A 23,891-nucleotide genomic window follows, 5' to 3' on the forward strand; every position below is an offset into this window, starting at 1 on the left:
GTTTAATCGGGACCAGGACACAGCATATGGAGCAAGCCTTTCAGAGCAGTCAATAGCCCTGTGGTCAGGGCTTTGCTTTCAGCTGAGATGTGGGAAATTCAGCTGCGGTCCTGCTTTTTCTCCCTAGCCTGTTGGATGTTAATTACTTAGACAAAGTGGAACGGCTCCAGAGAAGGGACTGACTCTGCAAGCAGACTGTGAGGACACAACCGGGAGGGAGAGCTTCGAGGTCTGGATCAGCATCTGTCCAAGCTGATTCCCCCGGGACCGAGGAGGAGGAGGAGGAGGGGAGACAGGCCAGCACGGCCCATGCTCCAGAGATGCCCCAGCCCCAGCTGCAATGCGTGTCCTCCCCACCAGCCTCTGCTCCCGAGGGGACAGTGGGGCAGTGAGGAGGACACAGAAGGACCCCTCGGGAGGGTGGCACACGACACCCTGCAAGCGCGATGAGCTCTTCTCCTTTGGGAAAGCATCCACGGGACCTCAACGGGACGTAAAGGAAGGTTAGACGTCTCAGTGGACACTGATGCCTTACGATAGAGGGGACGGAGAACCAGAAGGTGTAAAACGGGCTTCAAGCCACCCACAGACTGTCCAGGACTTAGCCAGATGGGACACATCCTTACTTCAGGCCGAGGACTCGGCAAGTCCCTACCTCAACACGATGCTGTTGTTACACACGACTACAGCCATGCACGTAATCTGGAGCAAACCGGAGAGGTCCCTGCCTCAAAGAGCTTGCAGCTGCAAAGACATGCCATGGGACAGCCCGAAACGTGGGGATGCCTCTGGGAGGGATGTACCGAGGATGGCAGACAGCAGCCCCAGGAGAGCAGGCAGCCGGCCCGCAGGCAGGGGCACCGGCTCCCCGGGCTGAAGGTGATGCCTTCCCCTTCTCCCTGTTAGAGGGCACAAGCATCCCACCGCAGCCCCGACGGGCCGGGCAGGCAGCAGGCAGGCATGCAGACCTGCCCCCAGCAAGCACTCCCATGGAAATTACTATGAAACACGTTTTCCAGAGAGTTTTTAGGTCTATTGGAGATTTAAGGTATTCAGGAAGGGGTGAATTTCCTTAATTTCAATCTTCTAAAAATTGGTTATTATTTTAATTATGATTAATTATCTGCGTTAGCTATTTGGGCTGCCTTTATTGGCAACAGAGAGAGGGCAGCCTGAGAATAACGCAACCCTCCGCAGCACCCCGACCACCCAACAGCGAGGAGGCTGGAGGTGCTGCTCTCTTTCCCTGTTGACTGGAGAGGATTTCTGACAGCTAGCGTCAACTAGCTGCTTGAATTTTAAATGGCTGAAGTTGGATGGGATGAATTCTCCCCAAAGTCATAAATTTTTCGGGATTAAAAACTGGATGCATTAACTACAACACAAACAGCCTGCAAATTTAAACAGGAATTAAGATACGTACCAGAAAAAGATAACTTGTCTCTCCCTTTTTGTGATTAATCATTTGGGCTTTTTCTATGCAACAAGTCTGCCAGTCACATAGCACCAAACAGTGCCCTGCCACTTCAGTCTCTCTCTTGCACATGCTCTTCAGTGCTCCACGGTAATGAACAATAAATAGCAAATAGGTGAAGTGCAGCATTTATATACAGCTCACAGTGCCACATTTGCTCACAAAAATTCTGTTGCAAGTGCCAAAGCGGCAGCACACGCAACAGCAGACCCCGGCATCCATCCACGAACGGGTCAGGCATGGGAAGGGGATCAAATCCTCAACGTGATCCACAACCAAGGTGCTGCCCGGGGCCGGAGGTGGGTGCTCTCCTCCCCTCCCCGGGGCGAGCAGCGGTGCGAGGATGCTGCTCCACGCTTCCCTGGTGCCAAGGGGACACAGAAGTGCCGCACGTGGACCCTCACAAGCGATGGCTGCAGGATAACTGCTCCCCAAGGACAAGGTCACCCTTGTCAGCCCCGGAGGACCCCCCCGAAGCCCGGCGCAGCCTGCACGGACCCAGACGGGTGCCGCCGGCGTGCCCGGCCTCACCTGCCAGCCTGGAGGGTGCAGGTGGAAGGACCACATGGGACACACCGAATCCATCCCTCCCGCTCACCCTGTTTTCCAGGCCCTCCTCCGGCTTAGCGTGAAACGTCTCCATCAACGGCACTTCCTCGTGTTTCCGGAGGAGGTTGTTTTACTGCTGAAAGCACTCGTCTCGCTGCCTACAAGTTTTCCCTCATACTTGACCTACATTTTTCCATCCAAAAGTTCATTCCCTTCAATCATTCCATAAACCATCCCTCTCCCTCCTCTCTGTTTACACATTTCTAATATTTGCAGATGTATCACGCTCCCCATTTAGTCATAACTTAGGCAAGCTTGACTGATTTACTCTCTCACATTTCCTGCGAGTCTCCCTCCCAGCCCTTTAATCATCTCTGACTCTCCCCCGCGCTGCTTCCCAGGTCCTGGCTGCATTCACGGCTCCCACCTGGGGACACGTGCAGCCCGGAGAGGAGGGATGCTGCACCGCATCCCACGGCAGAGGACCGTGGCTGTCACCTGCACTGCCCCAGCCCCGGCTTCGGGCCGCGGCAGACTCCTGAGAGCTTGGTAGGAAGGAGCTCGGGCTCATCCCGCTCTCCTGAGGAAACACAGCTTGCACATGCAGACTCTGCGCGGATCTGTATGCTCTCCCCCTAAAATGTTTCTATTGTCTCCTATCAGGGAAGTTCGGCAGAGGGTTGGGGTCTCAGACAACAACATTCCCGTGAATTCAATGAAAATCCTCAGTGAAAGGCTGCAAAGAGCTGGTGATACCTCAGCCACCGGAGAAGGCAGAAGAGGTGCTCTCACCCAGAAACTGTGACCAGACACCAGGACTTCCCGGGTGCCTTCCCTTTTCCCTTCCCTTTTCCCTTTCCTTTCCAGGGCACCCACTTGCCCAGAGGGAAGCGCCGGAGCCATGCAGCTACCCCGGCCCCAACCAGCCCTCACCTTGCCGGGCTGTGGGTCCTCCGGGTGTTGCAGCAGGCATTCCTGCAGCTGTGCATGATGGAAACTGCCCACGTCTGTTCAAAAATAAAGCCACCCAAGACCTGCTGGTGCTCCTGGGCCAGCAGCTGCCCTGCTCCACGGCGATGAGGTTCAGATGTGGGCAGATCTCTGGGAGACACCAGCATCCTCCCATCACACATCTGCAAAATCAGTGTTACAGGCAAGGAGCAAACTCCCCGGGATGCTCAAGCAGCAGCCTTATGGCTTTGGTTTTTCAACAGCTTTCAGTATGTCTGAGCTTACCCCACACAACCTGCTTTCTCTTGCTGTTACAAAGGACGTGTGAGAATTTAGGACAGGAAGAAATTTATTCTCTGCTTAAATCAATGGGGAAAGCTCACTGTTTTCCATCCTTGCCCTTTATGTTCTCTTCAGGAAGTGAGTTTGGTTGCAATCGGCGTTTCTTCCATTCTGTTTTTGCTTTTGGCTGATCTCCAGCCTGGCCAAGTAAATGTAAGTGACCTGAACTCCAAAAAGCTCTATTTCGGTGCCCTCTTCCTGCATTTTTAGCTCAGAGGACTGGCTAGATGACTCCAAGAAAGCACAAGGAGTTTTGCTGCCTAGGAAAGGGGCCAACTTCAGACACCCAATTTATATGTGAGGAGGAGGACAGGCTATCTATCTGCATCTGAATTTTGCAGGTGTGCCGAAATACCCCATCATAAAAGACATTAAAAAGAAACAAAATGAACTGGATTTCCAATAGCTATCTAATTAAGCTACCTGCCTGCTCACACTTCCACCGATATCTGAAAGCAGCAGTCAGAGGGATGGCCTTTTCACAGGCACTTCTGTGCCAAATTGAGTTCCTCGCTGCCTGCATTTCTGCTGTCTGTGCTTCTCCCGCTGACTGCTGTCAGTACCAGGGTACCATCCCCCATCAAACAGCTTTTCCAGAGCCTTTCTGCGCTCTTAGTATTTCTGCACAAAATAACGTACTCATTTTTTAAAATTAATTTGGCCATTTCAACACCAATCTAGTTGCTACCAGTATTTTGTAAACACTGGCATTGACTGTCAAACCACTCCAGCTAAATTTTGGGAGAACCAAGGGGCAGGGATGGGATGCAGCACCTTTGCAGAGGACGCAGTGCTCGGGATAGTCTGGATGCCCGCTGAGACCACCAGCTGTAAATAACCCAACGAGCCGCTGTTTTCCCATCAGAGCAGAAATCAACACGGTGCTACCGGCCGATCCTCCCACCGAGGGGACGCTCGAGGAGAGCGGAGCCCTGACCAGCAGTAATAAGCGGTTACACCAGGTGCAGGCAAATTGGATGCTTTGAGAAACCAAGCGCGCGTTTATAGCTTGGCAAAGCTGCCCGGGGCTGTATTTAATTGCAATAATATTGGGCTCTGCTGACTAATCTGAGGAAGCGCTGGGGTCAGCTCTGGAAGGAGACCCAGGAGCGTGCTCGGGCCGGTGGCTGGGGGTTCGCACTGGAAGCTGCTGGGCTCTGCCATCACGACTGTTCCTCCTCCTCCTCCTCTTCGCTGCTGCTGAGGCCACGAGTGCCCGATCCGGCCGCAGCTGCGTGGGGCTGGCAAGGTGCACGAGCATCCCGCAAGCCCCCGCCGGGCTCGCTGCTCCCTCGGACCCGACCCCCAGCAGTGCCAGGGAAAAAACCTGCCCAAAACCCTCCTCCCCAAACCATCCCATTCACCTGCACCAGCCAGGACCTCGCTCACACCTTGCTCATCAGGACACCATGTGTTCCCAGCCATCAGCTTCCAGGTGGGCCAAGAGGAGAAACCCCTAGCAGATCCCCCCTCCCCAGCCGAGAGCTGCCCCCTCCTCTCCCAGAGCAGTTCCCGGGACTCACATTTCCATCATGGCCTGAGATGAGCATCTGGAGCGGCTGCGCCTCATTAATCTTGGACACCGGGAAATGAGTACTGCTAATGAGCCGCTCGGGCACCTCTCCAAGCTCTGGCACATCAGGATGCGGTGCGGGAAGCAGGACGTGCAGGGGGGGAATGAAGAGCCCCCTTGGATGGCAGAGGATTAAGGGAATGCTAACGTCCACGGCCGGCCAGGAGGAGTCACAAACACAAGCTGCAATGTCCAATTACCATTGTATTCAATTACTGCTGCCTGCAATTCTGACATTAACAATGTTGAGGTTTTCAAACAGCTTTTTTTTTTTTTTAAATTAGCCTTGCTATAGGCTGTTCTAACATCATATCTGTAACAGCTGGTTTTTTGGTAACTTCTTTGATAGTTCTGGAGCTGTGTTATCCCTGCCTTGCCACATTCACATGCTCTACTTTGGAGCAGGGGCGGAGGGCAGGAAAACACAACCCAACCTCAAAACCCAATGACTGTGTGCGATTTTTTTCTTTTTTGTATTGTTTTTACTTTTTTTTTTTTTTTTTTTTTACATATGAAGTTGACTTATGCCTGGCGATGACAGCGCTGGAGCCGTGGATCCTCCGTTTCACAACCGGGGGAGGCAAGACCGGAGCGCCGCTGCCCATTGTACCCCGGCACTGTAGGGCACGGAGGGGAGTCAGCGTCTGCGGCTCCCGGCATCGTGACAGAGGCTGCCAGCAGGAACGGCGTGGGATGGGGACAAGCGCTTGGTGGGAACGGGGCCGACCACACGCAGGCTGTGGGGTGCTGGGAACGGCACCGGTGCGAACGCCGGCTGCTTGCCAGAGCCGGTGTTCCTCAAACACCGCTGGAAACGCTGTGCCGTTGGACCGGTGTCCTGCCAGCTGCCCACCGGGGCCAGCTGGCACATGCCCGTGCCGGGCTCTCCGCTGCCCTGCAGCCCACCCATCTCCAGGGTTTGTTTTCCCATTAGTTTTCCCCCAGCCAGCCCGTGCTGGGGCAGAACGGGCACAGGGGGGGCTGAGCCAGGTCTGGCACCGACCAGGCACATCCTCAGGGAGGGTCCTGGGCAGGGGAACCCCCCTTGTGCTCCCCAGCCACGGCTTCCCACCCATGTCCCGCGACCGGACCCATGTCTCTTGACCTCATTGATGAAGTCACTCCCAAATTATGCGGAAGCAACGTAAGTCAGAGCTACTCCCTCACAACGCCTTAGTGACTTTGTGAAGAAGCTCATCGTTTTTAGCATTTTAGTTTTAATTCCCAGTTCTTGGACTAAAGAGATGATCTGAATGCCCCTTCTTTTATAGGGGAACAGAAAAAAAGCCCTCCCAAAATAAACCTCCCTCCAAGCTACTCAAAACAACTTGAGACACCCACAACTCCCTAAGCTCTTGTCTTTCAAAACTAAGAGAAAACAGCTTTAAAGCATGACCTCCATGCGCCTTATGCACTCAAAAGCCCAATAACAATCCTACTGCACTAAAGTTCACAATGTCAGGTAGCTCAATATACACCTTGGGAACACCTGGAGCGGGTAAAGGACAGGAGAACAAGCATCTCAACCTGCCTCTCCAAACACACGCACACCTTCAACGCCCATGGGTGTGCTGGGCCAGTGGCAGCACCCAGCCCAGGGGACGCTATCAGGGGATGACCACCACATTTACAGGCTCATTTCTTTGCTAATCTGCTCATTGCAACCGAGGGCTGCTGTGTGCAGAGGCCAGGGAAAAGCCTTGTCTCGTCCCAGCAGATGCAACTCTCACCTTGGAACAAACCCAGGAGGAATAGCCCGTAATTGCAGTTTGTACCAAAACGGGAAGCATCCCTTGGAATAGCGGTGCTCGCGGTCTCGCTTCAGACACCGGACAGCCCTCGGCAGCACTGTGGCCGGGACTGCGCTTAGGAGACACAGCACTTGCCATCCCAGCGCGGCTGTGTGGCTGCATCTATCTATTACACAGCAAGCAAGAAAAAAATAATCATACTAATTAACGTCACAGCTGGACGAATGGAAAGGCAGTGACCACTGCCAAGCTCCCTCGCTTTCCACGGCTGATACCTACAGTACCCCATTTCCCCGCACCCCCAAGCACCCTCCAGCAAAACGCCCTGGACAGATTCTTGCCGCGGTGCAGGATCGCAGCACCCAGTGCAGGAGCCGGCACTGCAGCCGCAGCGACGCGGGACCCCGGGGCAGAGGTGCGGGACCCCGGGGCCATAGGGCAGGCAGTGCTGCCCGCTCCCTGCCCAGCGCTGCCCGGAGCCCCTTCCCTCCCACCGCAGCTCCCATTTTGCCCAGTGCAGGTTTCCCACGGTGGCCCCGCAGCTATCAAGACCTGGATGAGTCTTACCCACGGGGTCCAGCTGCCCGCCCGCAGCCACCCAGCCCTGCACAGCTGCTCCTGCAGACCCCAGCCCCCTGCAGCAGCCTTTTGATACGTATCACTGCTCAAAACCATCACAATTCCCATGAAATAATATTTGCGTTTAGTTATCAAACTCCACCTTGGGATAGACACATCCTTCCTCCAACGGAGGATGATGATGGGGTGTGTAAGCGCTCTGCTCGCTGCTGCCCACAGACCCCAGCTCTCGCTCCAGTATACGTGATGTCGGTGGCGTGTTCAGCCCCCCCTCCCCGCACCCTGGGTCTGTCCCCTCTATTTGCCCTGTGCTTTCTTCTGGCAGTGACTACCCGTGCTTGGACAGTGTCTAGTACAACGTGGCCCCAGTCTTGGTGGGCTGCCTGCAGGCACTGCTGTAAAACAAATGTATTGAATCCAAACAAAATGCACATGGAGCCTGCTCCTTCTGGAAGTGCCTTGGAAGCAAGGACTGGGCCCCATTGTGCTACAGGCTGCACACCACCAGCAGTAGATACTCTCTGTCCTGAGAAACGTCTGATGCACACAAGCCCAAGAGCACAGTAAAGGCAGAAAGGACCGGCACTCCCACGCTGAGCCCACCGAGCGAGAGGGGCAACAGTAAATCCAGACCCCTGCTTTATGCTCTCCTTTCAAGAAGGGTTTTGGCTGGGTTTTAGGGAGGAGAAGACCAGCGAGGCCAGGACGGGAGCGTGAAGGTATGCATGGGAAGGGGACGGACGTCGGGAGAGCCGGCCGGGAGACTGGGACAAACAACCAGTGGCCAGGGAGTGAGCAGCTTCTCCTCAGCACTTGGGGGACTTTGTCCTTCTCCATCTCCCCTGTGACAGCGCATGGCCGGAGCCCAAGGGGGAAGGGGCTGCGGGGAGGCCAGGACATTCAGGCACCGAGCCCCCTCCCCGGACACCCGACCCTGCCGGCTCGCGAGGGCTCCGGCACACCAGCACAGGCATCGTGGCCCCAGCCAAGGGGTGGGAAACACCAAAACAGACCGGCATCACCTGGCCCAGACATGCCAAACCAGACTGGACACTCCTCGGCCACCCTGGCACAAGGGAACCCACCCCCATCCAGCTCCTGTGGGTTGGCCACAGAGGAGCAGGGAGAGGGGATGGCTTGGTCACCCAGCCATCGCTCGCTGGGGATGTGCCAAGTCCTCCCTCCCAAAAACACTCCGGGTACTGTGCAGCCACGGATGCATTTCGGCAGGTCCCCGGAGCCCCAGCTCTTCCCCCTCTCCTGCCACAGGGCAGCGATGCTGCTGGGATGCTCCAGCATCAAGTTCAGCTTCCATGTCTGGGCAGAGGAGCCCGGCGCTCTGTGCTTGCGGCCAGGCTGCACCCCTGCACCGGGACTAAGCCTTCAGCCTCCCAGAGAAGCTCCTGACACAACACCTTTTTGTGGGAAGGCCAGCGGGAAGCGGAGGAGGCAGAGAGCCCCTTCGCCGGTGTGCAGCCAGGTGGGGAGCGTTTCTGCGCTGGCCCCTGGCAAAGCAGGGTCGGGAGTGTGGGATGCTGAGGGGGCTCAAGACAGCAACAAAACCCAAATAACCCAGTAATAAAGAATGAGCGACTCCAGCTACCCACCTACAGACTTGTCAAGTGTCATAACAAGACAACAATGAGAAATTAAACTTCCCCCGAGCAGCCAGCCCGAGGCCACGGGAGGCTCGAGCAGCTCCAGCAACGGATGCTGGCTGCAAGGGCAACCGAGTAACGGCTCCTTAACAGCCCCCCCAGCACACGGTCCTGCCTGGTTGCCTTGCAGAGTGGGCTGGACTAAACACTAATGCCAAGAGATGGCAAGAACAGAAAGAAGAGCAGAAGGCGGCAAGAAAAAGCCAAGCAGAGGCTGGGAGAGGAGCATTTCGCTCCAGAGTGGCACTTCTTTAAGCAACTGTAACCGAACCATGGCTCAGCTACAAAAAAATGGAGACAACGTGGACATGGCTGGGGGAAGCATCCCATCCCAAGTCCTGGTCTCCTGCAGTGGGACCCTGGCCGCAGGAAGAGGGAATCCAGAGGACCAGTAATCAGCATCCTAAAAATAACTCCTGGGGCTTTCAGGGCACCTCGAAGGTGCTCGGCGAGGCAGGCAGGAGGGCTGCTCACGAGCACAGTGATGTCTCTGCAGTAGCTGTACTAGCCCGCACGGCTCCGGAAAGACACCTGCCCATCACTCACCGGTTAGTCCCCCGGTGAGGCTGCAGGTAACCGGTGGGTTAGTTAGCAGCCTAGTCTGCTATCAGCCCAATTAGTGAAAAAGTAATTAAAGACCACTATGAAGCTGAAGATGAACATGATCGAGCCAGGACAGAGGGAAAGTCAGGTCCCTGCAATCTATTAGATCGCTTGAGGAATTCACTCCCATTAGATAGTGCTGCAGCCAGGAGCTTAGCAAGATTCAAAAGTAGATTAAACATTTATACAGATAATGAGAACATCCTGTTACATTAGATAGGATATAAAAAAATAAAGGCTAGACACTTCAGTGCCACGAGCCATAAATTACCCACCAGCTGATGGGGGCGAGGAAGAAGTTTCTCCAGCAGAGCGGGTGCTGGAGCATCATTTTCAGGAGGGTGCGAGTGCCCAGCCCAGCAAGGACTACGCTGGGCTGTCACGACGGGGCTGCCATCGCAACCGATGCACGTGGAAGGGCCCGATCCTGCACGTTGCCAGGAGCCCCTTGTTCTCACTCAAGTGCTTGAATGGTGCACAGCCTCCCGCAAGGTCCAACTTCATAGGAACGGGAGCACAACACGGTACAGGGTCTAAGGCACACCCTGCCGCGGGAGGAACCTGGCCTGCATCACGCCATGCTTGGTGTGCCTCACGGAGGGGAGCCAGCAGCAGGATCTGGCCCATCCCAGCTCCCTCGTGCAGCAAACGGCAGGGAGACAGGAGCATCCCGTCTTGCCAGCCCGGCTCCTGGGCATGTTTTGCGGTCAGAGGGAGATGCACAGTCTCCCACGCTGATGTGGGGGTTGTTGAGGCGGCTACAAGGGTCTGTTATGCTTAACTTGTGTGCAGAGGTCCCTTAAATGCAGCAAAAGATGATTTCCTAGATGCTTATCACCATTCCTGGCAGCTTCTTCTGATGGAGACAACAGGACTGGACATGGCTTGTGTCAGATCTGAGAGCTGGAACCTCTGTCTTTTTATCCCTGGCTGAACACCGCTTGCAGAAATCTCCCCTTCCCTTCCAGCTGGGGCCTTAACGCACCCAGGGAGGTGGGGAAAAACCCAGGATGACTCTCGGTCTCCATGGTGAGCAGCAGGCAGATGCTCCCGGCCAGCATCGCTCCTCCTCAGGCAGCGAGCCTCAAGAAATGTGCTCCTGCAGGAAAGCCCCGTCCCTGCTGCTCTCCCCTGGAGCAAGCCCAGCACAGGCTGGGGCTCTCGTCTCCTCTTTGTAAAGCTGCCACAAATGCAGCTGCACATCTGCTCCGTCCTCCAGGATGCGGGCAAGCCCCAGGGGCTCCCCCAGCCGCTGCTGCATGCCAGACCCTCGAAAACAGCCGGCGTCTGGAGCCTTGGGGCTGCATGGCCAGCACCCTGTCACCCAGCGAGCAAACGGGTGTGGGAGGGAAGGCAGCGAGTTGCAGGCAGGGTGCTGCAAGACAAGGGGGTGAGCAAAGGGGTCGGTGTCTTTGGCAACACTAACACACAGAGACTTGAACGTCCAAAGCACGGTGTGATGGTTAATTATCTTCTGCAGGGTGGAAGTGCTTCCCCTGCATTTCCATGAGCAAGAAGTGTCCAGAGATCTGCCCCATGCCCCGGGCTCATCACTGCCTCCAAGCCAGTCCTCCATCCCAGCAGCTACTGCTGTTCCCCGACCATCTCATTTTAACAGGAGAGCAACGAACGATGACAAACAAGTAACACAACGCAGCAAATAAATGCTGCTCTTGCATATGTACGCAGAGACTTCTGTGGACGCTGCTTCACCAGCCATGCTGCAGAGGTAACAGTGGAACACCGGGCAAAGTTCATAAACACCACGGAGTCAAATGCCTTGATTTTCACAAGCACCTCCTCAGATATATTTTTCCATGTGCCCAACCAGCTCAGTACTGGGCTGCAATGCTCCAAGTGCTTCCAACCCCAGGTATGACAGCTAGCAGGTTTGCTTTGTGGGCACAGCTGGACTTGGGGCATGGGGCAAGGAAACTGCAGCCCGCTCAACAGAAATGGCCTCATGGGGCCATTACAAGGATCCAAATAACTTACGGGTGTACAGATCCAAACCACGCACCTAGAATTCACCTAGAGACTAAGCAGCAGGCAGCAAAAATCACAGGACTTTGGTGTTGCACATGCCCTGCCTGCACAAGCATCCCTCCTCAACAGGCAGGCAGATGCACTCCCTGGACACAGAGATTTGCAATCCCTGCTAGTCCTGCGGGAAGCAGAGCTGGGCTGAGGGGGGATGATGGGTGCGCTGGACAGGTTACAAAATTTTGCCAAACACAAACAGCATTTCTACAGATGGCGTTTCTGCCAGCAGCCATGCCCTGAAGAACCCCAGGGATCAAATAAGGATCTGAAGACCGCATCCAGGAGCAAACCCCCTCCCCGACAGCACTAGGCAGCCAATGCCGGGAGCCAGCAAAACACGCGGTGCTTCTCCACTGCAGCAACACCTGTCCTGTCACCTACCCCTGCCATGCAGCCTGAGCAACTGGCTGGGAACAGGAGGAGCACCGGGCACCTCAGAGACCTTTGGGATGGAGGTGGGAGCGAGGACTGCAGGGAACATCTCAAACATACCCTCGGAGAGCTCTGCAAACCCAGCCAGCGTCCGCACACCCAAATATCCCCTCTCCCCATGCTGGAGGCTGCAGATCCGTTAGCAACGGCTCACACACAGCAAAGGGGAGAGCAGGAAAAGAATCATCACCAACACCTGACCCTGCTTGCCCCGGGCTCAGCCAGGGCTGCCAGACCCTGCCTGCTTGCCTGTACCTCCTGCCCAGCCAGGGCTCAAAATGCTGGGACCCCCCCCAGGTGTGGGGAACACTCAGGGGAGGAGGTGAGGACTTCTCCCTACCTCCGTGAGCATCTCCTGCCCTGGTTTCCCGAGGCAGGTTTGTGCAGTGGGCGAGCTGCCGAAGTGGTGTTGGTAAGGTGGCTGCCTGGGAATGTTCTGCCTAAGGGTCTTTTTCACACTTTTTGAAAATGCCAGTTCTTGGAAACTGAAGCATCTCATGGGAAGACAGTAGCTCAGAGATGCTTCCCTGGTCTAGAATGGAAATTCTAGTGAAACCAGGTGGAGGCCCCCCATGAGTGAGGCTGGATGGGGCCTGGGGTGGGATGAGGGAAACCAGGACCTGCCCTCACCGGTCCCCAGCAGCCACCAGAACCAGGGGCTTTGGGGACGATGCTGGGGACCCTGTTGTGAGGAATAAACCACCCAGAGCAGAGCTCCCATCTAACTTTGGGCTGGCGGTAGTCGCTTTGTATCCTCAAGCGTGAGGACTTATCTCCTTTTACAGCTTACTTCTTGGTTATGGTGTCATTCTTACTCTCCACTGTCCAGCTCCACGGAAGACGACACTGGAGACCAGAGGCAGGCCAGGGAGAGAGCCAGGTCTGGTGGGGGTTGAACATTGCACTCTTATTACGTTAAACACAAAAACACAGCTCTTGCTCCCCCCACACTGGTCAGCCCCTACCACCCTCCCCAAACCATGTCTGTTCAGAAACTTCCAAGAAAAATCTCTGCTTGTCTCCTCTCCCTCCGTAACAAGCAGCAGCAGACAGCACTGGGGACCAGTGCAGCATGGTGCCTGCGGGCACGAGGGGCACCGGGCTCCCTGTTCTGGGGAAACACAGGTGCCGGCACAGTCCTCGCCAGGAAAGCCCCCATCCCTGCCACCGGTGCCAGCTCCAGTCCCCCCGTCCAGCTCCCCTCGCCGCCGCACCACCCCTTCGCCCTCCCACCCCTCCGCAGCCTCCATCCACCAGAAGCGCTGCAGAAGCTGCCGTGCAGAGATAAGACGTCAGCCAAGATGCCAAACACGTGTATCTTTTACTCCCGAGGGGATGAGCAGGGCAGGCAGCGCTTCCTTCCCCAGCCGGGACCAGGAGCACCGGGGTGCTCACGCAGGCAGGGCTCTGGAAAGCCAAACACTTGCCAGGTGATGCTGTTTCACGCTGCCTTTTTTAACACAACAGCCCTATCAGCAGAGTTTGGGGGAACCCACGCTGGCTGTGTGCACCCAGCACCGCTCCTTCCTCTGAAACCACGGGAGCGTGGCTGGGAGAGAGGCCCTGGGGAGAAGCCAAGACCAAAAGCCACATGTGGAAGAGAAGTGAGGCCGAACTGGTCAAGCCTCCCCAGGCAGGCAGCTGCCCACAGGAGCTGGGGCTGCAGGCAGCGTGGACAGACGGCTACTTCTCGCCCAAGCAGCCTCCGTGTCTCATTCACAGATTTGCCGTCCCTGAGTCATTGCCCTTCAAACGACAGCGGAGCCGAGCTTCCTCCGCGAGGAGCCAGGCATGAGTCGCATCCTAATGGCATCCTGGTGACAGCGGGAATAGCCCCTGGCAGCCAGGTATATCCTGCACTCCTGCCTCTGCTGCCTCCCACCCTGGCAGGCAGCTCTGGAGCTGGGCAGCAGAGGAAAAGCCCCGTGGGGCATCTGTGGGGCCAGCCGTGGGGCTGTGGGATGTTTCGGCGAGACCCCGCTGCCTCCTGGGGTGCAGAAGGGCTGTGGGGAGAGGCCAGGCTGTGCGTGATGCCTGCCGCGCACAAAAAGCTCCTTTCCTCATCCAAAAGGTGCCTGTCCCCAGACAGGGACCGCACGAAGTCCTGCATTCAAGCATCCCCTTCCATCTCTCGGTGCCCGGCTACGGGGAGGGTGCTGCCTCCTCTCCCCCGGCAGCAAAAGGATGCTCACACGGCTGGCAGCCAGCGTGACACTCGCAGATCCCTTTGTCCGTGGGGACAGTACGTATTGCTGCCTGTTATGAAAAGCAGAATCGCAAGCCGTCCCCGATCTGGGCCACGCCAGGCAGCCCGTGGCAACAGAAGCGTACAGCAAGGCGGGGGGTCGTGTCAATTTACCGGGTCACACATTTTGCCAATACCGCCGCACATGCTGCTGAGCTCACCGACTCCCAGAGGCTGCCTGTGCCCAACAGGACCACGGCACGCCGGATGCTTTCCAAAAGGCACCGTTAGCTGCCGAAGTATCGCACCGTGCCTCTGCCGCCGGAGCTGAGCCTGCTTCTCTGAGGAGCTCGTTCCACCCCACCGGTGAAGCCCCCGCACACATCGTGCTCCCGAGGACGGGCGCACGCGGAGAGGAACCCGGGCTCGCGTGCATCCAGCACCGGCGGCAGCAGGCAGAGCCGGGAGCACACGGGCGCAGGAACAGGCGCTGGCACCTGCGTCACTTGTAGCTACTCGGTGACAGTTTGATGGAGACAGATCTCTCGCCCTCCCTCGCGCTCTTCCCCGCACCATTTGCTGACCTGCCTGTTGCTGCACGGAGACTTGCTGCCTTCATAAACTTCTATTTTTTTTTTCCCCTTAAGCACCACCGACAGACGTTAACAGGCGAGGACTAATAGATAACCAACCAGCCCAAAGCAGGCAGCCAAACGCCACTGAAATCGGCAGTAAATCCCCCCCCGTTCACATCCCCACCCAACAGCCCAGCCAAGCGCTGGGGGGGAGCACCCCACTCCAGGCTGCTTCACTCCACAGCAATCATGGGGGTCTGGCTGCCAGCCCACTGCACACTTCCAGGCACCCTGAGATGTCTCGACACCAAAGCAAAGCTCGGGACTGACCACACACCGGCTCAGCATCCCCCTTCCCTCCCGGCTTGCAGCACTCCCACGCATCCTGGGCACCGCTGGAGCATTTCTGACACCTTGACACTTTTTTTTATCACAGAGCAAACTCCTTTCATCAGTCAGTTTTTGGTTCTTCTGTTTTTCAATCTTTGATCTCTGTTTTCAAGCATCTAGGTGACGCCCGACGCAAGGCGCAGGAACTGGGCCATGCCAGAGGCTGTGGCTGCAGTAACTGCACGCCTAAACCACACATTCCTTTCGTTCAAATTCTTTATACACTTTAATCACATCTTTGTGCATGGCTGAAAAAAATTACCTTTGCTGACATGGAATTAGTGTGCAATGTGGAGCCGCTTGGCTAAGCTCGTGCATGTGGTCTTGCTAAAGCTGCCAAATGACGTTCTGCGCTGATCCACTGGAATTACTCTGGAATTTACTCTGGAACTTTTTTCACCTCATGAAATGCCAGTATAGCTCCACCTCACCGGCCAGGCTTCTTCCTGAGGAAAAACTCCAGATGCAGACACCAAAGGTGCCTGCATGCTTGGGAGCAGCCTTTTCCCCTCCCAGGTACTGCTGCTCCTGGTGCAGGACCCACAGACCCATTGATGCTGCAAAAGGGGACCAGGCCCAGGGTGCAGTTTTGCAGTCACCCATCAGTGGATTCTCTGGAAGCCGCAATATTAATGTAACCCCACATTTTTTGTTAAAAAGAAACAAAACAAAAAAAACAAAGCGCAAGATTTTGGTGAAACCACTTTTGCTATGGGTCTCAGAGACCTCCCCTCTGCGCGCGGGTCTCCATGCAAGGAGCCATCCAGGCTCGGAGCCAGAGTGCACTAGGTTGAGCAACATTTTGGATAAGCCCAGCCCAGACAAACTCAACTTGAGCTGCTTTTGTGAAGATAAAACGCTGCTTTGGTTCCCCCAAGAGGTGTCCCTGGCACCGGGATACCCCCAAGACACGGCCCTCCCAAACCTCCTGGCCCCGGAGTGCTTGGGTTTCCAGAAGATGCTCCGCAGGGAGGAATGCTCAGCGGAGACGCCAATCGCTGATGCTATTTCTGGCTAAACAAGAGCACGAAAACAGGTCCCACGGAGGGTGTGGAACCCAGGCACAACAGGTTTGCTCCCCAGCTGCTGGGTGCAGGTTGTGGTGCTCAGTACTGGCTGTGCCAGGCGTGATGCCGCGGCACCTTCCAGCGGGGACCGGCCTCCATCTCTCACCGCATCGCCTGCGCACCCACGGCAGGGAAACACCGACATGTTGCGAAAGCCTCGGGAATCAAATCCTGCCCTGCCAGGCTCCCTGAGACAGGTTCTCTGGTAGGTACTGGGGAAACCAGAGGCGCAGAAACAGATCTGGCCAGGGTTGCAGCCAGGATGCAACAGCCACTGGCCCACACGCACAGAGAAACCCTGGTAATCTAATATAATTTGAGATGCTACAGGTCCTGTCCATCCTCGCCTTCCCACCAGCGCTCTGTTACCAGCCCCAGCCCTGCAGCTCCTGGCTGTCAGTCCTTCTCTCTCCACAGCTCTGTTTCTTGGAACCTAATGAGTCCTTAATTCAGCAGGCTTTGTCCCATAGATCTTGATTTGCCCTAGTACTGATGGGAGTGCGCACTTTTAGGGAGAGCTCTCCACAGCGGCTGCTGGTGAGGGAGACAGCACAAACACAGTGCTCTGCCTTTACAGAAGCAAACCTCTCATCTGGCGGTGGCTGAGCAGGAGCAATGCTGCTTTTTGCCTGTTCAGAAAGACGGAAAAAAGGCACAAACCAGCCACAAGCATCCCGCAGGGTGTCACTTCTTTGGAGGAACGTGGATTTCTTCCTGCACTAAGTCCTGCAAAGCCTGAGCTGACAGCTCGCATGCTGCAAGGGCTGCCGCTGCCCCGCGTTTCCCGAGGGACGTTCAGCCGCAACATCCACATCCCTGGGCTGCGACCTCCTTGAGCCCTTTTGAAGGATGCTACCAACGTGTCACCACAACCGCTCAGTGCACAAAGTTCATCGTGTCTTGCAGTGACAAAGGGTAAAAGTCGCGCAGGAAGAGGGGAGATAGAGGTGGCAGGCAGCTGCTCCCGACTCATTTAATGAATTCTCCCTCTTATAGGCAGAAAACCACAAGTATATTTGACCTCTTTTATGCATATCACCACTAACTAGCACCGTGACCCCAGCAGCTGGCACTCAGGTCTTCTTCATTGCAAGAGGTGAAATGTATTTCAGACGACGGATGGACCTTGCGGATCCGCTTTGCCCTCTCCCTCCCCTGTTCGCACTGTGCCGGGGACCCTGCCTGCAAGGGGCTGGGAGAGCCAGCCTCCACGAAACCCCATCACATCTAAAAAGGAAACAAACAATAAACCCGAGAAACATATTTACACGTTTCACCATCTCAGCCATAGGGATTTTTGGTGTTAGTTGTAGGAACAATAAGTGAAACATTTTCAGAGTGTGATTTGGAAGCTGAGGAGGCTGCACGGGAATAACAACAACGTATGCAGAAAGTGGGATCTGCCTGGGAATTATTTCCGAGCAGGAAATAAAAAGGCCTAGGAGAGTATTACAGCAATGAGTAATCTCAGCAGCTGAATTACAGAGAGACCCCACCATTTCATGGTATTTCTATCTCCTGCAGCTCCCGGGGAGATTTTGGCCCAGCCTTCCCTGAGTGCTCCCCCAAGCTCCGGGCACCGACAGATCCAGGGTTTGGATACTCAGGATGCTGCTCACCCCCCCGGCAGCACCTGCCTTTCCCCCCCGCTGAGCACAGCACCCCGAAACCAGGGGCAGCCCTCAGGATGCTTTATTAACAGGGAACGACAGGACTCGTGTCTCCTGAAACTAACCCGCAATGCTCAGCCATTTCCAAGTTTTTAACTTGGGGTCAAACCTGCTGCCGTACAAAGGAACGGGCTGCTCCAGTGGAGCTTTTGATGTTGTTGTCGTTCTAAAGCAGATGCAATAAAAAGCCAAAATCACCGGGGTGATTCGGCTGCCAAAGAGCTCTATGTGTGCTGTTTACTGAGCCGCACAGCTCCTCGGGGACAAAATTACGGGGGGGATACGTGGCTCTGCAGAGGGAGGCTGTGTGCAGGTGAGCTGGAGCTGCTTTGTTTCCCCGCCTTCCTTTTCTTCCAGCCGCTATTATGGAATAGGAAGGATGCAAATGGGAGGCAGCACTAACTCCTCCAGCACTAACCTCCCACGGCGAGCATGGTCCCCTGCCCCGCATACTCACCCAGCCCCAGAAATACTATTTAAAACCTGTTCACCCAGCTACACGGCTCTCCGCAGCCAGAGTGCCGCTACAGGGGTTTTGCGGGAGCCTCTCAGGTTGGCTGAGCCGTCTGCTGTATTTTCCTCCACTCGCTTTCCTATTCTGCTGTCATTTGCTCTCATAACATAGAATCATAGAATGGTTTGGGTTGGAAGGGACCTTAAAGATCATCTAGCTCCAACCATCGAGCGGTAGCTCTCTGCTGTCGCTTACAAGCGGGCATTATTCAGCATCTGGATAGGAATTACAAATTCAGGCTGCTTCAGAAATCCCGCCAGCCAGATTTTTTTCAACGCAACGAGTAACTGCAGCCCCTGCTGAAGTCCAGGGGACTCGAAATCAGGCCAAAACTCACTCGTCACCACCACGCTGGATGAGTCTGACGTTAGCCTCATTTCGCAGATGGGGAACAGCCACCGAGAGGGCAACGTTGAGACTCGCAGCTGTGAAAGTCTGAAGTAAGGCACCTAAATACGTATTGAAGCACCTTAAATAAGTGGCCTGATTTTCATGAGAGACTGAAACGAGCGGGAGCTGTGAGGGCTCGGGTCGGTGCGTGCAGGCTCAGGCACCCGCACTGGAAATTTCCTCGCGGGTGGCCTGGGCGAGCGCGTACAGGTTGGCCCTGCTGCTTGCGCCCTCCTGTTGCTTCCCAAATGCCGCCTGTGAAATCGCGAAGCTGGTCTCACAGATGCTCTAAGGATGCAACCGTCAACGTGACACGGAGCAAGTTAGGAGGTACGTGTCTCGCCACTGCTACCTTCAGCTCTGCATCTTCTAAGCTCATTTCCCGCTTTCCCATCAAGGATGTTAAGACCAGGAACACTTAACGAAGACACGTCTAAGCACAGCTCTGTTTCTAGATGCTTTAGAGTCCATGGGAACACCTCCTTGCCCAAGACCCAAAGGTAATGATTATTTTCTTATCTTTCTTTGCTACTCTCTCGAGGTTTCTATACCAGCGAGCACAAGCAAGACGGACTCAGCAGAGATGGACGCTAAGCCTGCAGTGAGGGTGTCTGTGCACGCTACAGGAGACAGCACGAGGAGACCCTGCTTCTGCTGGGCCCCCGGTAGTGGGAGCAGCGCAATGGCGGGCAGCGCTGAATCCCTTCATTCACCGCGGAAGCGGAGCAGCAGGACCAAACCACTCAGTGCAGGCTGAATACCATGTACCTTTGAAACCGCAGGGGGAATTTGGGCAAGCAGATTGTAATTACCTGGCCTGGCACCAGCCCAGAACGTCAGCACTAGCTCCTTTCCAAAACCGGCTCCTTACAAAAGCAATGCAGAAACGCGGGCGTGAGAGCAGCGGCCAGGATCTCGCCGTTGTGCCCTTGATGAAAGACACCACCTCGGTGTCCCCAACGCCGTGCCCCGGTGCTGCTCCCATGCTTTCCCAGGGGATGATCACCGCACCGAGAGCTGCCCGCGCTGCCACCGCAGCTCCAAGTGTCCCTCAAAACTCTCCCAGAAGAGCAGTGGCCAAGCCCCGTCCTGTCACCGGGGGGGATGCTCTGCCACCACCCCTCTGGGGACGATGCTGTAACACATTCCGCTGCCTCTCCCCCAAGACATGGCTCTGAGAAAGGGAAAGCAGGTTTAATTATCAAGACCGTTATGCTTCCCAGAGGCAATGTCCGGAGGGAGCGCGCACAGGTGAGCCAGGCAGCTTGGAGCAGGCGGAGGCTGGAGGAGCCGTGGCACCGGGGCTCCGGAGAAAGCAGGGGAGCACCCAGCAGAACCACGCCGGGCTCCGGACGGAGACGCGACCACAGCTCTCGTTTCGGAGAGGCGACGGCACCATGCTGAGGCTCGATCCGACTGACGCTGGGGAAGGCAACCCATTCGCTTTTGGAATGTGGACCGTGCACCAGGGCTGGGGAGAACGCCAAGGGGGAGGCGCATCCCGGCCCATCTCCCCCGGGGGAGAAGGGGTGGAAGGGCTGGAAAACGGCTGCTGCACGCGGGGAAGGGGCTCCAGCATTGCGGTTCATCTCAGGTCACCGCTTTGCCTACACGCCTCGGCTTAACGACGGCCGGGCAGAGCCCTGGGCCGCCCCAGCCCTGCGCAGCACCCCTCCGCAGCAGCGGCGGGCCGGAGGCGGTGGCGAGGGACCCCACACCTACCCCCGGCCGGGCCTGCGGGTGCCTACGTGTGAAGGGGCGCGGGTGAGGCTGGCAGGGAGCGGGGCGTCAGGAGCCTGCCTGCCCGTGGACGGGCGCGAAGGGACGCGTGAGCGCCCGCACGCTCCCACCGACCCCCGGCTCCCGCCTGCCCCGAGGGCTCCGGACCCGTCCCGCCAGGCTTGGGTCTCGGGGAAAGGGGGAGGGGGGCGCGGAGGGAGACCCCCCCAGCCCGCCGTCAGGCAGGAGCGCGGCTCCGTCAGCCCCTGCGGGTCTCGGCTCGGTGCTCAGCCGGTGGCACGGGACGGGGACGACGGAGCCCCGGAGCACCCCCTCCTACCTTGCAGTCCGTCAGGCAGGATCTGACCGAGTACTCTTCCGATTGCAAGTACTTCTCCAGCAAGAGGTCGAACTCCTCGTATTTTTCCTGAGCGTGTTGGTCCAGCCGCTGGTACGCCTGGACGCAGCTGCTACAGGCCTCCCCGCCCAGCGCCCCGGCCGCCGCCACCACCAAGTCCACCATCAGGTTGTCCACGCTGCAGTCCAGGCCGTCCGGGCCGGCCATCTCCCGCAGCAGGTCCCAGATCGTGTAAGTATCACAAAAGGAGAGGTTGAAGTTCCTAAAGTAAGCCTGCAGGAAGGTCCTCTTGGAGGAGGAGGAGGAGGAGGGAGAGGCGAAGAAGGGGGCGGCGGCGGGGGGCGAGCGGAGGGCCGCGCCGGCCGGCGAGCCCCGCGGCCGCTGCAGGGCGTGCAGCCGGGCGCAGGCCGAGTCCAGGTCGCCGCGGCCGGCGGCGGGGCAGGGGCCGGGGCCGGGGCCGGGGCCGGGGCCCCGGCTGAGGTTGCCGAGCAGGGCCTCGCAGCTGCCGCCCGCCGGTTCGGCCGCCAGCAGGGCCCGCGGCCCGCGGCTCCGCGGCCGCCCGGCTCCGCTCCGCTCCCGCGCCCGCAGCTTGGCCCCGGCGCAGAGCCACAGATGGTCGGAGAGGAGGACGGTGAAGAAGAGGAGCGAGGCCAGCGAGAGGCGCCATTTCTGCGCCCGCTCCGGGTCGGCCACCGGCTTGTCGCTGCGGCGCGGCGCGCAGCACACCGCCCCGCCGCCGGCGCCCCCGCGGGGGTACATCCAGGCGCCGCGGATCATGCTGCGGGGGCGGCGCGGGGGGGTGCCGGCGGCGGCGACGACGACGACGACGACGGCGGCGGCGGCGGCCGCGGCGGCCGGGCGCGCCGCGCTGCCGCCGCCGTCACCTGCGGCCGCCGAGCCGAGCCGCCGCCGCCGCCGCCGCCGCCGCCGCCGCCGCCGTCGCCGCCATGCCCGCGCCCCCGCCTACAGGCCGTCGCCGGCCGCCGCGCCGCCTCGGCCCCGCCGCCGCCGCTCCCCGCCCCGGCCCCGGCCGCGGCGCGCCGCCCGCCGCTCGGGGGCATGCCCCGGCCCCGCTCACTCGGCTTTCCGCCTCCCCGTCGGCTGCGCCAGCTCGCGGGCCCCGCCGCGCCCGCCGCCGCCGCCGCCGCCGGGCCCCATGCCCTCAGTCTGTCGCCATCTTCGGCCGCGCCGCCAACACCTTGAGGAGCCGCGCCGCCCTGCGCCTGCGCGGCCGCCCGGTCCCCCCCCCCCCGCCGCCTCCCCTCCCGCCGCCCCCCGCCGCCCCCCGCCGCCCGGCCCGGGCTACCGGCGGCGGCAGGTGCCGTGGTGCTGAAGGACAGCTCCGCCCGCCCCGCCGCTACCGGCGACCGCGGCGGGAAAGCGCTGCCCGAACTCCCCCCCCGGGCCCCCTCCCCGGGGGGGCGGGATGCGGGTGTCCCCCGTCCCCTCACCGGGGAGCCCCGTCCCCCGCCGGTGTCCCGGGGCTTGTGGCGTTCTTCGCCCCCGCTCGGGCCCCGGCGGACAGCGCGCCGCTCTCGGGTGCCCGTTAACGGGAGGAGAGAGGGGTGGCGGGGTGCTCCGCCAAAAACGGCGAGGGAGCCGGTGCCCCCGGGGGTCGCGCCGCTCTCCCCGGGGCAGACGGAGGTCGGACGGCCCCTGGGCGCTCGCTGCCCGCTCGCCCTCGGCCTGAAAAGAGCCCCCAACAATTCCGTTTCGGGGTCACGGGGAGAGGGAATTCTGACCGGGCACCGAAACGAAGAGGAAGGCAGCTTCCCGGGAACGTCGCTGCTTTGTGTCCCAAACCCCGCTGGCACCCCGTTAGGGGTTTCTTGGGCTAATTAAACAAGAGACCGCCAGCTTACTGGGAGGGAAAAACCGACAGAGCTCTGCAACATGAAACCCTGCTCCGAGGCTCCTTCTCTGTACGCGAAGCCATCCTCACCCTCGGGCACTAACCCGGCGGAGGGAACTGGTTCAAGTGTTCCTATTTCTGGGGTTTTCATCAAGCTCTGTCCCAAAGTGAACCAGCTCCTTCGTGCCGCTCGGCCGTGCCGACAGCCCTTCAGCAACGGAGGTGCTGGAGCGGGTCATCTGGGCTGGCCCGGGTGGGATCCCGCAGGCACGGGCAAAGTCACTGGGGGCTTTGTCCTTCTCCTGTCTGTCAGCCTGACCGGAGAGGAGAGCGAGCCGCGCGGGAACGGGGAGCTCACGGCGTTTGGGCATGCACAGGAGGGCCGGCGTCTCAGCTAGTGCTCAGAGCACCGCTCCGATGCGAGCACAAGCCGTGGAAATCCTCCTGCCCGCCGCACTCCTGGTCCCAAACGCCCAGGCCCAGGCCAGCAGATCAGGATTTGGCTTCTCTACGGCCACCGTTTAAAGCCACCCTCCTCTGAAGGCAGGCCCTGCGCAACGGGGCACGGGCCACCGACCTCTCTCTGCGGCAGCAAGGGCTGCTCGGGGGGCCGTACAGCTGGAGCTGAACTCCCACCCCTCCTGCCACGCAGCATGCCCGGAGCAAAGAGCGCGTTAATCACGAAGGCCGACGTGTCTGAGCTGCACATCCTCCAACAGTTAGCTCTGCTCCGGCTAAGGCACTGAGGTGAGAAAATCCCTGGTGTAGAGCCAGGAGAGGTTTTACAGCCGGAACGAACAAATGTCGAACATCACCAAAAGTGATATAAGGAAGACTGCAACCCAGGCTGGAGGCTGAACTTCTCTGAGCCGTGGCACAGACACCTGCAGCTCCTGGAGCACAGGGCAGAGCTCAGCAGGCAGCTTTCCTCCAGCTCTTCCACCGCAGCCCTTCCTGCCCCTCCAGCATACCCGTGGCCCAGCGGGGGAGGAGATGCTGGGATAGCAGAGAGAGCTATTTCTGCAGGTCTGGGGTTTCTCTGGTGGGGTTCCTTTCCCGGGACTGCCAGCACCTGCCTTGTACACACAGGATCAGACCAAGGGTTGGGGCACTGGAGCTGTTACTCTGGAAATAAGTACTAACTGTGCTCCCTCTGTATTTGCAATGAAATGGCTCCGATACCTCAGGTACAAATGCTTCACCATCTTGTCCATGG

The 23,891-nt window shown here is 58.3% G+C and overlaps 1 protein-coding gene across 1 annotated transcript in view; it reads right to left on the minus strand.

Moving 5' to 3' along the window:
• The window catches only part of NALF2 (NALCN channel auxiliary factor 2), a 32,158-nt gene extending 10,445 nt beyond the window's left edge, over window positions 1–21,713 (minus strand). The window contains exon 1 of the mRNA XM_069811624.1: window positions 20,806–21,713. Coding sequence (XP_069667725.1) covers window positions 20,806–21,600 — 795 coding nt within the window. The 5' untranslated portion in view covers window positions 21,601–21,713. The remainder of the gene's footprint in view (window positions 1–20,805) is intronic.
• Between the last annotated feature and the right edge of the window lie 2,178 nt (window positions 21,714–23,891).

This window comes from Haliaeetus albicilla, chromosome 23 (genome assembly GCF_947461875.1).
Source record: "Haliaeetus albicilla chromosome 23, bHalAlb1.1, whole genome shotgun sequence".
NCBI classification, from domain to species: domain Eukaryota; kingdom Metazoa; phylum Chordata; class Aves; order Accipitriformes; family Accipitridae; genus Haliaeetus; species Haliaeetus albicilla.